Source organism: Dipodomys merriami, unplaced genomic scaffold, assembly GCF_024711535.1.
Source record: "Dipodomys merriami isolate MVZ:Mamm:240054 unplaced genomic scaffold, mDipMer1.0.p SCAF_1, whole genome shotgun sequence".
NCBI classification, from domain to species: Eukaryota; Metazoa; Chordata; class Mammalia; order Rodentia; family Heteromyidae; genus Dipodomys; species Dipodomys merriami.
Genome location: NW_027202270.1, coordinates 88,921,158 through 88,935,101, shown reverse-complemented (window position 1 = coordinate 88,935,101; position 13,944 = coordinate 88,921,158). Strand labels below are relative to the sequence as shown.

General features: G+C 43.3%; 1 protein-coding gene and 4 non-coding genes across 5 annotated transcripts; 4 read left to right on the top strand and 1 right to left on the bottom strand.

Moving 5' to 3' along the window:
• The first annotated feature begins 279 nt into the window (after positions 1–279).
• Positions 280–1,275, top strand: Or6s1 (olfactory receptor family 6 subfamily S member 1). Its single transcript, XM_070040923.1, has one exon. The coding sequence runs from the start codon at positions 280–282 to the stop codon at positions 1,273–1,275; it is 996 nt and encodes a 331-aa protein (XP_069897024.1).
• An 8,180-nt stretch (positions 1,276–9,455) lies between these two features.
• Trnat-ugu (transfer RNA threonine (anticodon UGU)) lies at positions 9,456–9,528 on the top strand. Its single transcript has one exon. It is a non-coding gene; the product is annotated as a tRNA-Thr (tRNA).
• A 290-nt stretch (positions 9,529–9,818) lies between these two features.
• Trnap-agg (transfer RNA proline (anticodon AGG)) lies at positions 9,819–9,890 on the top strand. The gene has a single exon. It is a non-coding gene; the product is annotated as a tRNA-Pro (tRNA).
• A 3,124-nt stretch (positions 9,891–13,014) lies between these two features.
• On the bottom strand, positions 13,015–13,096 carry Trnal-aag (transfer RNA leucine (anticodon AAG)). The gene has a single exon. It is a non-coding gene; the product is annotated as a tRNA-Leu (tRNA).
• A 564-nt stretch (positions 13,097–13,660) lies between these two features.
• Positions 13,661–13,732, top strand: Trnap-agg (transfer RNA proline (anticodon AGG)). Its single transcript has one exon. It is a non-coding gene; the product is annotated as a tRNA-Pro (tRNA).
• Positions 13,733–13,944: the final 212 nt, after the last annotated feature.

The following is a 13,944-nucleotide window of genomic DNA, read 5'->3' as shown; positions in this document are numbered from 1 at the left end:
TGACATTGTTATAACAATGAGCTATTATCATTTCAGATCTGACCATAAGAAAGGTGAAAATGAAGGTATTTTATTGGCTATGCTTTAGCCACCCTTTATTAAAATGTTCTCTAGCTATATAATCTGATGATTACCTTTGATACTTTAAATATTTATAGGACTTATGACTGAAGCAAGTGGAAATATGTGTGCCATTCCATGGTTAGATGACTTTCCGGACCAAAGAGGCTCTACTCTTACCAAGATGGTTCTCATATGATGTCACAGGTGAAAACAAGAATGACTCCCAGTGGGAACCAGAGTGGTAGGATGACAGAGTTTGTCTTGGCAGGCTTCCCAAATCTCAATGGCACACAAGTAGAATTGTTTTCCATGTTTCTTCTTGTCTATCTGCTGACTCTGACGGGTAATACGTTGATCGTGGGGGTGGTTGGAGCTAACAATCGCCTACAGACCCCCATGTACTTCTTTTTGGGTAACCTGTCTTGTCTAGAGATTCTCATCACTTCTGTCATCGTTCCTAAGATGCTGAGCAATTTCCTCTGGAGAAAACACACAATTTCCTTTGCTGCATGCATTACTCAATTTTATTTCTACTTCTTTCTTGGGGCCTCTGAATTCCTACTGTTGGCAGTCATGTCTGTAGATCGCTACCTGGCCATCTGCCACCCTCTGCGCTACCCCTTGCTCATGAGCAGAGCTGTGTGCGTTCGTCTGGCCTTGGCCTGCTGGATGGGGGGAGTCCTCCCTGTACTTGGCCCCACAGTGGCAGTGGCCTTACTTCCTTTCTGCAAACAGAGTGCTGTGGTGCAGCACTTTTTCTGTGACAGTGGCCCACTGCTCCACCTGGCCTGCACCAATACCAGGATACTGGAAGAAACTGACTTCATCCTAGCCTCACTTGTCATTATCTCTTCACTGATGATCACTGCTACCTCCTATGTTCATATAATCCTGGCTGTCCTGCACATCCCCTCCACATCAGGCCGTCAAAAGGCCTTCTCCACCTGTACTTCACACTTGATGGTGGTCACCCTCTTCTATGGAAGTGCCACTTTTCTGTACGTGCGGCCATCACAGAGCAGCTTTGTGGATACTAACTGGGCAGTGACAGTGGTAACAACGTTTGTGACACCACTGCTGAATCCATTAATCTATGCCTTGCGTAATGAACAAGTAAAGGAAGCTTTGAAGGACATGTTCAGGAAGGTAGTAGCAGAGGTTTTAGGGAATATTTTGCTTGCTGATTGTACACATAAGAAAACTGTAAGATGAAAGTTAAGTAACTTGGGGCTGGGAAGTTGGCTCAGTGGTAGAGCGTTTGCCTTGCATGCCTGAGGCCCTGGGTTCAATTCCTCAGCACCACATAAGCAAAAAAAAGGAAAAAGCTGGAAGTGGCGCTGTGGCTCAAGTGGTAGGGCACTACTAGCCTTGAGCTGAAGAGCTGAGGGACAGCGCCCAGGCCCAGAGTTCAGGCCCCACAACTGGACCAAAAAAAAAAAGAAAGTTAAGTAACTTGCCAGGTGTCGATAGCTCATGCCTGTAATTCCACCTACTCAGAAGGCTAGGATCCAAGAATTGCAGTTTGAGGCCAGCCTAGGAAAACAAATCGAAGGGACTCATCTCCAATTTACCAGAGTGGAGCTGTGGCTCATATGGTAGAATGCCAGCCTTGAGCAAAAAAGCAAAGGGACAATGCCCAAAATCTTGAGTTCAAGCCCCACAGTACTGGCGCGTGCACACACACACACACACACACACACACTTTGAAGAACTTAATGATGTCTGGCCTTAAGTGCAAACCTCTCCATTGTCACTTTTCATCATTATTATAAACATCACCAAAGGCCTGAGATCTGGAACTATTAATGAACTTTAGTTCTGCACTTTTTCAGATAAAGATCACAGGGTCTTTATTAATAATAATACACACTATTTTTGTATTTGTGTCCTTACTGGAGTTCAGTGCCTGGGTGCTGGTACTGTCCCTGGAAAGAAGAATCATACCACTAGTCAAATATTTAAAGATATCTGCACATATTGAAATTTAAAATTACTAAGTGCATGGCTTAAGGGAGAAAGTACTTGCCTAGCAAGTGCAAGACCCAAAGTTCAAACCTCTTGCCACCAAAATAAAATAAAATTGCAGAGTTTCAGTATGTCTTAATGCCTTCTAATTGTTTTCAAAAGTCAGAATGTTTAAAAAATGTCATTATAATATAAAGGAATAAAAATGAACAGACAAATTTGAAACCATAGGTTCTTGGAATAGTTTTGTTCTACTTCCCTGGGAGGACACCTTGATTTTCTCTTATTTCTACACTTGTGCTCTCTCTCTCTCTCTCTCTCTCTCTCTCTCTCTCTCTCTCTCTCTCTCTCTCTCTCTCTCTCTCTCTCTCTCTCTCTCTCTCTCATATCAGTACTGGGGTTTGAATTTGTGGCATGGGCCCTGTCTCTTAGCTTTTATGCTTAAGGCCAGCATTCTACTACTTGAGCCACAGATTTACTTCTAGCATCCTGGTGGTTAATTAGAGATAAGAGTCTCATGGACTTTTCTGCCAAAACTGAGATTCTCAGATCTCAGCTTCCTAAGTGGCTTGGATTATAGGCATGAGCCACTGGTGCCTGATGGCCTTTCCATCTTAATAATAGAGCTCAGTAAGCATTTCTGCCCTTTACCATCATCACAGATGGGATGATGGCACAACTTTCATCTGTGCTGGTCATAAAGATCTTAAGGAAGCCAGGTGGTACATCCTAACTACTCAAGAGACTGAGATCTAAGCACTGAAGTTCAAAGCCAGCCTAGGCAGAAAAGTCCACAAAACTCATATCTCCAATTGGCCACCAAAAAAGGCCAGAAGTGCAGCTGTGGCTCAAATGATAGAGAGCTAGCCTTGAGCACAAAAGCTTAGGGATAGCACAAGTTCCTGAGTTCAAACCTCAGCGCATGTACACACCACACACACACACACACGATCCTAAGGAGTTGGAATGTCATACCCACACCAAGAAGCACACTCTTATCCATAAAAGAAAATGAAAACTCACTAAATAACAAAGGAGATATCATAAAACATCTGAGCAAGACAAGTGTCTTCTTTTAAGTCCTTGACTTCACAGTCCAACTCCTAGAAAGTTATTTTTACTACTGCTACTACTACTATTACTATAATTAGTGAGTAGTTGTACAAAGGAGTTATACTTCCCTAAATCAGGAGGCTGAGATCTGAGGATCAGGGTCCTTGAGACTCTTATCTCCAATTAACACCAGAAAACCGGAAGTGGTGCTGTACTCAAGTGGTAAAGTGCTCCACGATCTACAAAAAACCCCAAAACAACAACAAAAAACAAGAAATATACTCATTTATTGACTTACATAACTGCAACTCCTCTGTACATCACCTTTACAATAAAAATTAAAAAGAAAGCAAAAAAAGCCACAGACTTTCTTGCTCAAGCTGGCTCTAAAACTCAATCCTCAGATTTCAGCTTCCCAAGTAGCTAAGATCACTGACATGAGCCACTAGTGCCTGGTGGGTTTGTCATTAACTTTTTCAAAGAACCGGCTTTTTGTTTGTTGATTCGATGTACAATTTTATTTAGTCTCTAATTCACTGATTTCTACTCTGATCTTTACTATCTCTGTGTCTGGTAGTTTGGGGGTTGGTTTGTTCCTGTTTTTCTAGAGGCTTTAGTTGCATCATGAGGTTACTTACTTGAGTGATTTCTGTTCTCTTTATGTAAGCAGTTAGAGCTATTAACTTTCCTCTCAACATTGTTTTTACTGTATCCTAGAGATTCTGGTATGATGTTTTCATTTTCATTGGATTGCAGGAACTTTCCGATTCCGCCTTTTATTTCTTCATGACCCAGCTGTTATGCAACAGTGTGTTGTTTCCTCTTCATGTGTTTGAGTAGTTTGAGTTTAAAGGATCAGGGCTAAAACAATCTGTGGTCACCTCAGGTTAGAGGATACCAGTGCAGAAAAACTGTGTAGGTGGTGGCCTTGTAGCATAGGTGTTAAGAGTCTTGGCCTTACTAGTTGAAGTTTGTGAGTTCATATCCTACTTGGACTTCTGATCCCTTTCTCAAAAAAGGAGTGTTTTAGTTAATTTTTTTTTAAGAGGAAGCAAGCACTTTATGATCTTTAAACGAAAATCAGATCCTGGAGACTGGGAAGGGAAAAGCTCAGGGTGGGAAGCCCGGGGATCGATCCCTCCAAAAGGGGCGCCTGCGTCCCCCAGCGAGCGGAGGGCGCTGCCCGACCCGCCCGGCCGAGGGGCCCTCGTTCCGGGTTTAGGAACGAGTCTCTCGAGCCCCGCGCACTCCCTGCCCCCGGCTGCGGCCGCTTTGTCCTTGGCCCCGCCGTTCCGTATTGCTTTCCCAGCTTCAGCCTGCCATTCCTCTGCCAGACATCTCAGCTTCCGCTTATTTCATAGATCTCCTAGAAACCTCCGATCCCGAGCCTAGAGCTCGCCTTCCGCCAGCGTTTACGGGATTCCTGGGAGTCTACACAGCTCCTTTCACTCTGTTCCTCCGGTGGTTTAGTGGACAGGGCAGGGAACTGCAGGAAGCTATAGTCATCCCTAGGTTGTTGGTTTGTTTCCAGCTTGAAGAAGTATGGCTTATCTTTTCTGAGCTTTTGGCTTTTTTTTTTTTTTTTTGCTTGTCTACTCAATCACAAAAGGGTTTTGCTATCTCAATCCAATTACTGGAATCCTTATCCTGATTTTTTTTTAAAAAGAAAACAGGTTTTTGTGGTGTGTGTGTGTGTTTCAGAAAACAGGTTTTTGTGGTGTGTGTGTGTGTGTGTGTGTGTGTGTGTGTGTGTGTGTGTGTGTGTGTGTGTGTGTGTGTGTGTTTCAGTCCAGTTAGAGATGAGAGTCTTATGGAGTTTTCTGGCTCACAATCCTCAGATTTCAGCTCCCTGAGTAGCTAGGCATGAGCCACCAGCACCGGGAAAGAGAACAACTTTCTGATGACTGTGAGCCTTAATTTCACAAGTCTCTTTTGTGATTATTGAGTAGATGTATCTATCTAATCATGAGATGTGAATTTTAAATTAGAATTTATTATCTCATAATCTTTCAGACCTGTTTGCACTGGCTGAATTTTAGGTAGCCTGGTCATCCTGATTCTGTTAATTTTCCATTATCTTTAATAACTAATATGGCAATTAAGGAAACATACCTCAAAAATGCATGCCCTTTGGAAAGTTATAAACAACACAGAGAATAAGTAATACAAAAGGTAGATGTGCATGTGGAAAACATCCCTTTGCTAGTAAGAAATAATCATTAAAACAAGGGGAAATTGTTTGCTATCTAATCCTGAAAAGAAAGCAGGATTTTATTTGTCAGTCATGGGGCCTGAACTCTGGGTTTGGATGCTGTCCCTGCACTCTTCAGATATAGGCTAGCACCCAACCACTTAAGCCACAGCACCACTTCTGTTTTTTTGATGGTTAATTGGAGATAAGAGTCTCACAGACTTTCCTGCCCAGGCTGGCTTTGAATCATGATCCTCAGATCTCAGCCTCCTGAGTAGCTAGGACTACAGGTGTAAGCTATTGGTACCCAGCAGTGACATATTCTTCTAGAATGTCACTATTCTAGAATGTTTCTAATGTCATTATATTCAGGAGTGGCCAGCTTAGAAAAAAACATTGCATTTGAACAAATAATCTATTTCCATTTCTAGAAAGTTATAATTTGCCCAGTGCCAGTGGCTCACGCCTGTAAGGAGGCTGAGATCTCAGGATCATGGTTCAAAGCCAGCCCTGGCAGGAAAAGTCCTTGAGAGTCTTGTCTCCAATTAACCATGCCCCCCCACCCCACCCCACCCCCCCACCCCCCCACCCCCCCCACCCCCGCAAAAAAAAAAAAAGTCAGTCTGGGAGCCGGTGGCTCATACCTGTAATCCTAGTTACTCAGGAGGCTGAGCTGAGAATTGTAGTTTGAAGCTCGCCTGGAAAGGAAAGTCTGAGACTCTTATCTCCAATAAACCACCAGAAAACCAGAAGTGGTGTTATGGCCCAAGTGGTAGAGTGCTAGCCTTGAGCCTGAAGAACTCAAAGACAGCATCCAGGCCCAGAGCTCACACCCCACGAAAAAACAAAAACAACAACAACAACAACAACCTGAAAGAAAGAAAAGGAAAAGGAAAGAAAAAAGCCAGATAAAAGAGGTAATTAAAAAATTATTTTTGTGCTGGTCCTGGGGCTTTAACTATGGCTGTTTTGTTTTTTGATCGTTTGTTCATGTTTTTGTGCCAATCCTGAGCTTACCCCCCCTCAGGGATAGTTTCTACGGGTTTTAGCCACAACTCCACTTCTGGCTTTTTGGCAGTAAGAGTCTTATCAACTTTCCTGCTTTGGCTGGCTTTGAACCATGTTTCTCAGATCTCAGCCTCTAGAGTACCTAGGATTACAGGCATGGGCCATCAGTGTTCTGTTTGGGGTTTTTTCTTTTTTGTTTTCTTTCGTTCTGTTTTTTGTTTTTAAAAGTAAGGTCAGGTTGGCCTTGAACTCAAGATTCTCCTGTCTCAGCCGCTTGAGTGCTAGTATTACAGGTATATCTAGCACTGCTAATAAACTTTACAAGACAACATGGTAACATATTTATGACAATGAGAAGGAGTGATGAAAATGAAAAGAGAATTTTGATCTAGAAACTGACAGAAATATTGCTATAGTCTCAGTAAGGAAGCTTTTAGGAAAGTGTGTATAGTGAATCATGAAAAAGAGAGACAGAAGTGTTGAAAAAAGTAACAGGAAGAGTGGGGTGGGGTTTTGGTAGATGTGAAGGTTGTAGCTGGAGAATTGGCAGAGGATGTCAACAGAAAGAAGAAAAGGGACAAAGGAAACATAGGGGTTCAAGACTAGAGAAGTGAGGAAAGCAGAAATAAGGCAAGAAGTAACAAATGGCCTAAGTCAGTGGAGACAGAAATCAGAAAACATCTTTTTATCAGCAAGGGGATGAAATGGAATGGAACTGAGGAACAGTGAGGGTTCTGGGGACAAAAATGTCATAGGAGTAAAACTACACAAACAACAACAACAGTGCTCTCAATGTTCTAGAAAATTCTATTTTCCTTAGTGGAAGTAAAGAATGCTGGGAAACCAGCAGCCTGGTAGGGACCGGAGAGTGGGGAGGCTGGGCGGGTATTTCAGTCTATTTACTCTGTTTTGGAAGGAAAGGATGGCTTAACAGACACTTTCTAGGGTGTTAGAACTTCAGACTAGACAGGGCAGATTCTGGGAGTCATTAGAAGAAGATGAACAGCAATACCAAAGTTAAAGGAATCTTGGAAAAATAATACAGAACTAAATTTCAGAAAGAAGGAAAAATAAACACTGGAAGACAGGCTATTACCTTTTAGAGAAAGAAAAGGAAGTGATGTGAAAATTACACAAAGAAAGGAACTATGTAGCAATGTCAGGAATGTCCAATTTATCTACAGGTACCCAGGCTTCATGATTTTCTTTCTTTTCTTTTCTTTCTTTCTTTTTTTTTGGGGGGGGGGGTTTACTTTTGGTGTTGGGATTGAACCCAGAATTTTATTCATTCTTAGTAGAGCTCTACTGCCAAGCTACAGTCCAAACTTATTTTTTCTCCCTTCTTCCTAGTAAGTACTAGTAACAAAGCAAAACCTAACCTCTCAATTTCTGCTACAACAAACCAACCATCCACTCTCCCCACCAAGGGAAAAATAAATCTTTCTCTTTGATCAAGACCTTGGAGGCCCAGGAAGATATTTCTTGGTGAGAGGTAGGTAAGAGGAAGGGAAGGTCTGGAGGAGTGGAAGGCAAGGATCCCAGGAGGACCCAGAAAAGGAGGGAGAGGAGGAAGAAAATATACAAAAAAGAAGGCACTGGGTCCTGGTAGCTTACACCTGTAATCCTAGCTACTCAGGAGGCTGGGATCTGAGGATCACAGTTCCAAGCCAGAATAGGAAGACAAATCCATGATACTCGAGGCAGTGCTCTCAGTGGTCTAGAAAAGTGCTATTTTTCTTTGGTGGAATTAACCAGCAAAAAGCAAGAAGTGGAGCTGTGGTCAAATGGTAGAGTATAGCCTTGAGGGGAGGGGGGAAGCAAAAACTGAAGGACAGAGTTAGCACCCAGACCCTGATTTCAAACATGTAAACGCTGGTATGGTAGAAGACAGTTCTGTCTGGCAGTGTTAGTTCATTTAACTGTTACAGGATGCTGCTGGAATCATCAGTTACTTTTAGGAAATATATTGTCAAAACAGGTTGCAAAGAAGGTTCTGCTTGAGTTCAGAAAAACAATAACTGCAAAGCAAAGTAAAACAGCTTTCCTTCTAGGCATCATAGAGTACTTCACAAAATGGAGTCGGTTACACTGATTTGAAATGGCAGAGGTCTTACATAGCAAGCGTGTTCCCTTTGCAATGTTCTGTGATTCCTCAGTAAACATAAGCATTCTTTGGAGAGTCTTCCTGGGTAACCTTTTTATTAAAAATTAGCACATGTAATCAATAATTATTAGCATAAATGTTCTTTAGTCTAGACACAGAGGAAAGGAAAATTGGAGGTGGGCTTAAAAAAAAAAAAAAAAGCCCTCTGGGGATTCATTGCATGTTCTGAAAGAAGGTGGAAGGTGGAAGGGTTAGGAACTATTAGGGCCACGGCATTTGTAAATTTTCGTTTACATAATAAAAAAAGGAAGGAGACCAAGAATCGTGAGCAGATTTCTGACAAACGTTGTGGTCCTGGACAATGAAAGTGAAAAATAAACAGCCCGGAGCAGGCGCGGAGCACAGGCCTGACTCCAGCTCAATTCTGGATCAGGCCGAGACGCGCTCCTGCTCAGCCCTTCCGTACTCCTAGATCCTCAGTGATACTTAGGTGTAAAATATTTCTTAGCAAAATGTATTTTTAGTTCTTGTTTAGTAGAACAAAGTTTTGAAAATTGTAAATGTTATTTTAAAATAATAATCGTTTTTGGAACCAACCGTGCGTGGAGATATCTGTGTCTTTAGGGAGTCTTTATCTCCAACATGACAGTTATTTTCCCTGTTTCCTTCTTCCCCTAATTCCAAATAAGCAAAATGAGGGGCTTAACTTTCTGGGTTGGAAAAGGTTAAAGCCCTGTACATCTCACCTCCCCCTGGATTTTACCGTCAGTATCAGGCAGCCTCTACTGTCCTCTCAGTTTCAGGGGCCTCCCCGTGGGCTCCACGTGCGGAATTCTTACTCTACCACCTTTCCGTGCAGCACGGGCACAAGCGATCGAGACGAGGGGCAGGAAGACGGCGGGCAGTGGCTCTGCTCAAGTCGGAATCTCGTAGAGGCTGGTAAATTCCGTGTTTGTAGCAGCGGAAGACCTTGGGTTTGATGATTTGATTAAAAACCTATTAATTGCTCAACACATTAGCTTACACTATGCATCTATAAGGTGAGAAGAAGAAAAAGAACGGATAGGTGAGGGCTCCATAGCTCAGGGGTTAGAGCACTGGTCTTGTAAACCAGGGGTCGCGAGTTCAAATCTCGCTGGGGCCTGTAGTTCCTTATTCTTTTCTTCCGTGAATGCACACACCCATTCGTGAAGTTCTTACGATCCCCGCCTTCCCAGCTCCTTTCTGCGATGTTTGAAGTGGCAGGGATTTACTTCTGCTGCCGGAAGTTGTTTTGTTCGGGTGCTTCCCAGCACCCGGACTTGACTGGTGCGGGAGCCGATGTGTGTGTAGGCGCGTTCTGGCCAGCAGGCGACGCTACTGCACATCACACATTTTACACGCACAATGACGCAAATGAGCCTTGAGGCGGAATCAAAAAGAGCTTGTTAGGGCGGCTCGTTGGTCTAGGGGTATGATTCTCGCTTAGGGTGCGAGAGGTCCCGGGTTCAAATCCCGGACGAGCCCAGTTTTGTTTAAAGGAGAAAAGTCTCGTGTTTTGTTCTCTGTATTCGGCTTAGGAAAATTGCCTTCCAAGTCTCTTATCAGGACCTTGAAGTGGCCAAGCAGACAGCTTGCAGTTACATGTCCCGTTGTGCTTTACAAAGTGCTTCTCATTACCAGCAAATGCTTCACGGCCCCCGGGGGGGGGGGGGGTGGTGCTTATGGGCAAAGCAACATGCCATTTTCCTGTCTGTGTATGTGCGTTTATCTGAGTGATGTGTATCCTTTAAAAAAGATTACCAAATAGTAAAGGTCTTTTCCTTTTCTTCAGTTCTTTCTCCCTCCCCAAACCTGTTGTTTTCATTCTTTCCTTATTTTTCCCACACAACCCAGTGAGTGAAACCATAAATCCTGTTCACTCCAGCAGAGCAATATAGTGATGAGAGAATGAACATTACCAAAGGCAAAATTCATAAGGCTAAATTAAAATAGAATGCTTTGTGGACTCTTAGCTTACTTTATTGAATGGATAACTAATCCATTAGAAGTTAACTTAGTTCCCTTTCTGGCAGTAGAGGGCCATCCTATCTACAATGAAGTCTTGACTTCTGGCTTGCTTAAAGGCTGGATTTTCAGCTTTCACATTTACTTAAGGACACCCTGCCTCCTCTGGTGATTCTCATTACTGCTCTCCAAGCTGGGACCTGGTTTCCCCAGTCAACCATTCCCTCCCCACAGGCTCCTTTTTCCACTTTAATACACACAGCAGCTGTTTGTCCCAGTGAGCAAGGGCAGTCCCCACAAGCAGAGAGATGTGCTGTAAAAATTTTTTAAAACTTCTTCCGTCTTAACCATCCTTTTCCTTCCACACCAATTAGCTTTTCTCAATATCGAATTTTTAAAAAATCCTTAGAAGTTGGGCCTTCTTTGTCTCAGTTTCCTTCCCTTAACCAGATCCTTCACCTCAACCAGCTATGATTCAAGCATTTTCATCTCTCCATTCCTTTCATCAAGGTTACCAATGACTGATCAATTCTCAGTCTCCACTTCTCATTAGCATAGGTACTGCACACCTCCACTCAGGAGTCCACTTTCCAAATTCTTTCTATGACTCTTTTCCTAGGCCTCACAATTTTCAAGTGTTTTCTTGCCTCTCCTTTGTGGCTGTCTACACTTATTCAGTTGTGTGGTTTGAAACAAAATCTACTTTTAATAATCAGTTTGGTCCCTATTGTCACCTGTGTGCCCCATGGGAATGAGTTACAGGCACCTCAAAATCAACTTGTCACAATTGGTGTTTTTGGTCTACCGCTCCTGTTGTAATCCCACTAGCATCCACCTCTCTGGAAATAGATCTCTCACATCACATGATAGCTATGCCCTTCACCCCCTCCCCCTACAGAGATGTATTCTTCATCCCCTTGCATGGAAACACCTGGAATCTACCATTAAAGAGTGCTGCCTGCTGCTTCAGCATCACCCATTCCCCACAGTCACTATGTTCAACTTGCTCAACATAGTCTAGCCACCACCTCTTCATAGTAACCTTCTAGCTCATCTTCCAATTCCATGTTCCCCCCCACCCCCAGCCTCCCATCCGTGGTGGGGCTTGAACTCAGGGCCACTTTGAACCACATTGCCACTTCTGGTTTTTGAGTGGATAATTGGAGACAAGGGTCTCATGGGGACTTTTCTGCCCAGGTTGGCTTCCAACTGCAGTCCTCAGATCTCAGCTTCCTAAGTAACTAGGATTACAGATATGAGTCACTGGCTACCAAGTCTATTCTTTAATGCGCAGGTAACAAGTTCTATCCTACTATTAAATAAAAGCAAACTAATATTCTTCCCAGCTTGAAAATGTCCAATAGCTTTTCCTCACACTTAGGACAAAATTTGTGATCTTGCTCTTGTGTGCTCTGGCCAAGATGGCTCTCTGATCTCAGATCCCTGCCTCTCCAACCTTCTATTCCAGCTCCAATGGCTTCCTCATTGCTCTTCAACTACAGATGTTGTCTCCTATTCCTAGAGTATCTTTGGTACCATTTCTCTACTCCTGCCTTCATATGTCATTCTTTAGAGACACCTGTCTGACCACCTTTCCAAAATAGCCACCTGTCATCACCACACTACACTACTTTCCTTCTTAGCACATGTTACTATAGCTATTATTTACAATGGTTTCTTTTTTACTTCCACCCTTTTATTGAGTGCCTACTGTACCCCTCAGCACTGAGCCATGTGTATGATACAAAGTGATGAATAATGATGGAATTAATATTTCTACTTTGTCCACATCTACTGGTCTCCAAAGGCACAATGAAATAATATTTATTTCTCATTTCTAGAGATTCAGATTGGAATTTCCTCAAGAATCAGGGCCATGGCCATGTGTGTACTTTAAACTGGGAAAACTTAAACTGTTCCTCATCTCTCCATGGTCTACACTTACAGGTTTTCATATTTAAGGCTAGTAAAGAACTACACAGAAATAAGGAATTGAGAACCACAAGAAGTAAGCCATTTGCTTAAGGTTACTCAGTAATGGGAGACTTGGAATCCTGACACCGGGTCTCCTAGCTGTCCTGACTCCAGTGGCACTGCCCTGACCTTCCTGTGCCACATTTATTCTCTGATGATGTTACACATGTCTAAGGGCCAATTTTGGTAATTGGCAGGCGATAACAGGGCATAAGCTCAAAATACACCCTACAGGGGTTCAAGGGCAGCTTGTGTGGGTGCTACTTTTTTCTTTTCCTTTTTCTTTCTTTCTTTCTTTTTCTTTCTTTCTTTCTCCCTTCCTTCCTTCCTTCCTTCCTCTTTCTTCCTCCCTTTCTTCCTCCCTCCCTTCTTTCTTTCTTTCTTTCTTTCTTTCTTTCTTTCTTTCTTTCTTTCTTTCTTTCTTTCTTTCTTTCTTTCTTTCCTTTCTTTCTTTCCTTTCTTTCTTTCTCTTTCTTGTTTTGCAATATTGTAAATATGAGAAGTTCCAAAACAGGATAAAGACTCTACATTCTTCTTTTCTCTTTTTAAAAAGCGTACGACGAGCAAAGTGGTTAGGTGTTTTTCTTCTTTTCCCTCATTACGTTGTGTGAGATAATTTAGAAGGAATCTAACGTGACAGCCTTTTCAGATTCCGTTTCAAAAGTACTACTGGCAGCGGTGGGATTCGAACCCACGCCCCCGAAGAGACTGGAGCCTTAATCCAGCGCCTTAGACCGCTCGGCCACGCTACCTACCAGCCAGGGGGCTGAAATATATTCTTTACTATTCTATTTCTACAGATTTCCACCCTTCCGCAGCTTAAATATTTATAATTTTACTAATTTTGCCTCTCATCCCTATCCTTTCCCCCGTTTTCTGATTGTTTTCGTCCTCTTTGAAGCCGTGGCGCTTGGCGCTGGTGGAAAGAGCCGTGGTCCTGCAGGGGACGCGCGGAGCAGGGAACGCGGAGCCCGCGGGCGGCAGGCGGCGGCGGAGGGAGCGTGGCCGAGTGCCGCCCCCGGGACTGGCCGCAGCCTTGCCTCGCCGGCTGCCAGCAAAGCAGCGCGTCCCCGGTAAAGAGGGCCGCGTTTGGGCACCGGCCACGCACACAGCCCGTGATCGCCTCCTTCACTCTTGTGAAAGGATTTACAGCTTCCTTCTTCATCCTCATTTGGACGAAAATAAGGCAGTGACCAGCTTCTTCCAGTAGGGAGCACTACAGCCCCTATCGCTCAAAAGAAACTTTAAAGCCAACTGTGGACATGGCTAAAACTTTTTCTTACTGGAGTTGTAAATCCCCAGAGCTTTCCGGGGGTGGCTCGTTGGTCTAGGGGTATGATTCTCGCTTAGGGTGCGAGAGGTCCCGGGTTCAAATCCCGGACGAGCCCGTTTTTAAAAAAAAAATCTCTAACCCGAATAAATCCAAAGAATTACCTTAAACGCCATCACACAAAGTAGAAATAACCTATGTTTAGGATAGTTATACAACTTCATGCTCCAGGATTTCAGACTCACTTTATTTCTAAACCATCCACCTCATGGCCTGTATTAAATCCCTAGAATCTACCCCCAGCAGTTACATAGAATTAAAAATCAGTCA

Bases quoted from the DNA above. Each gene is read 5' to 3' on its own strand.
- Or6s1 (XM_070040923.1), top strand. From the start codon at position 280: ATGACTCCCAGTGGGAACCAGAGTGGTAGGATGACAGAGTTTGTCTTG.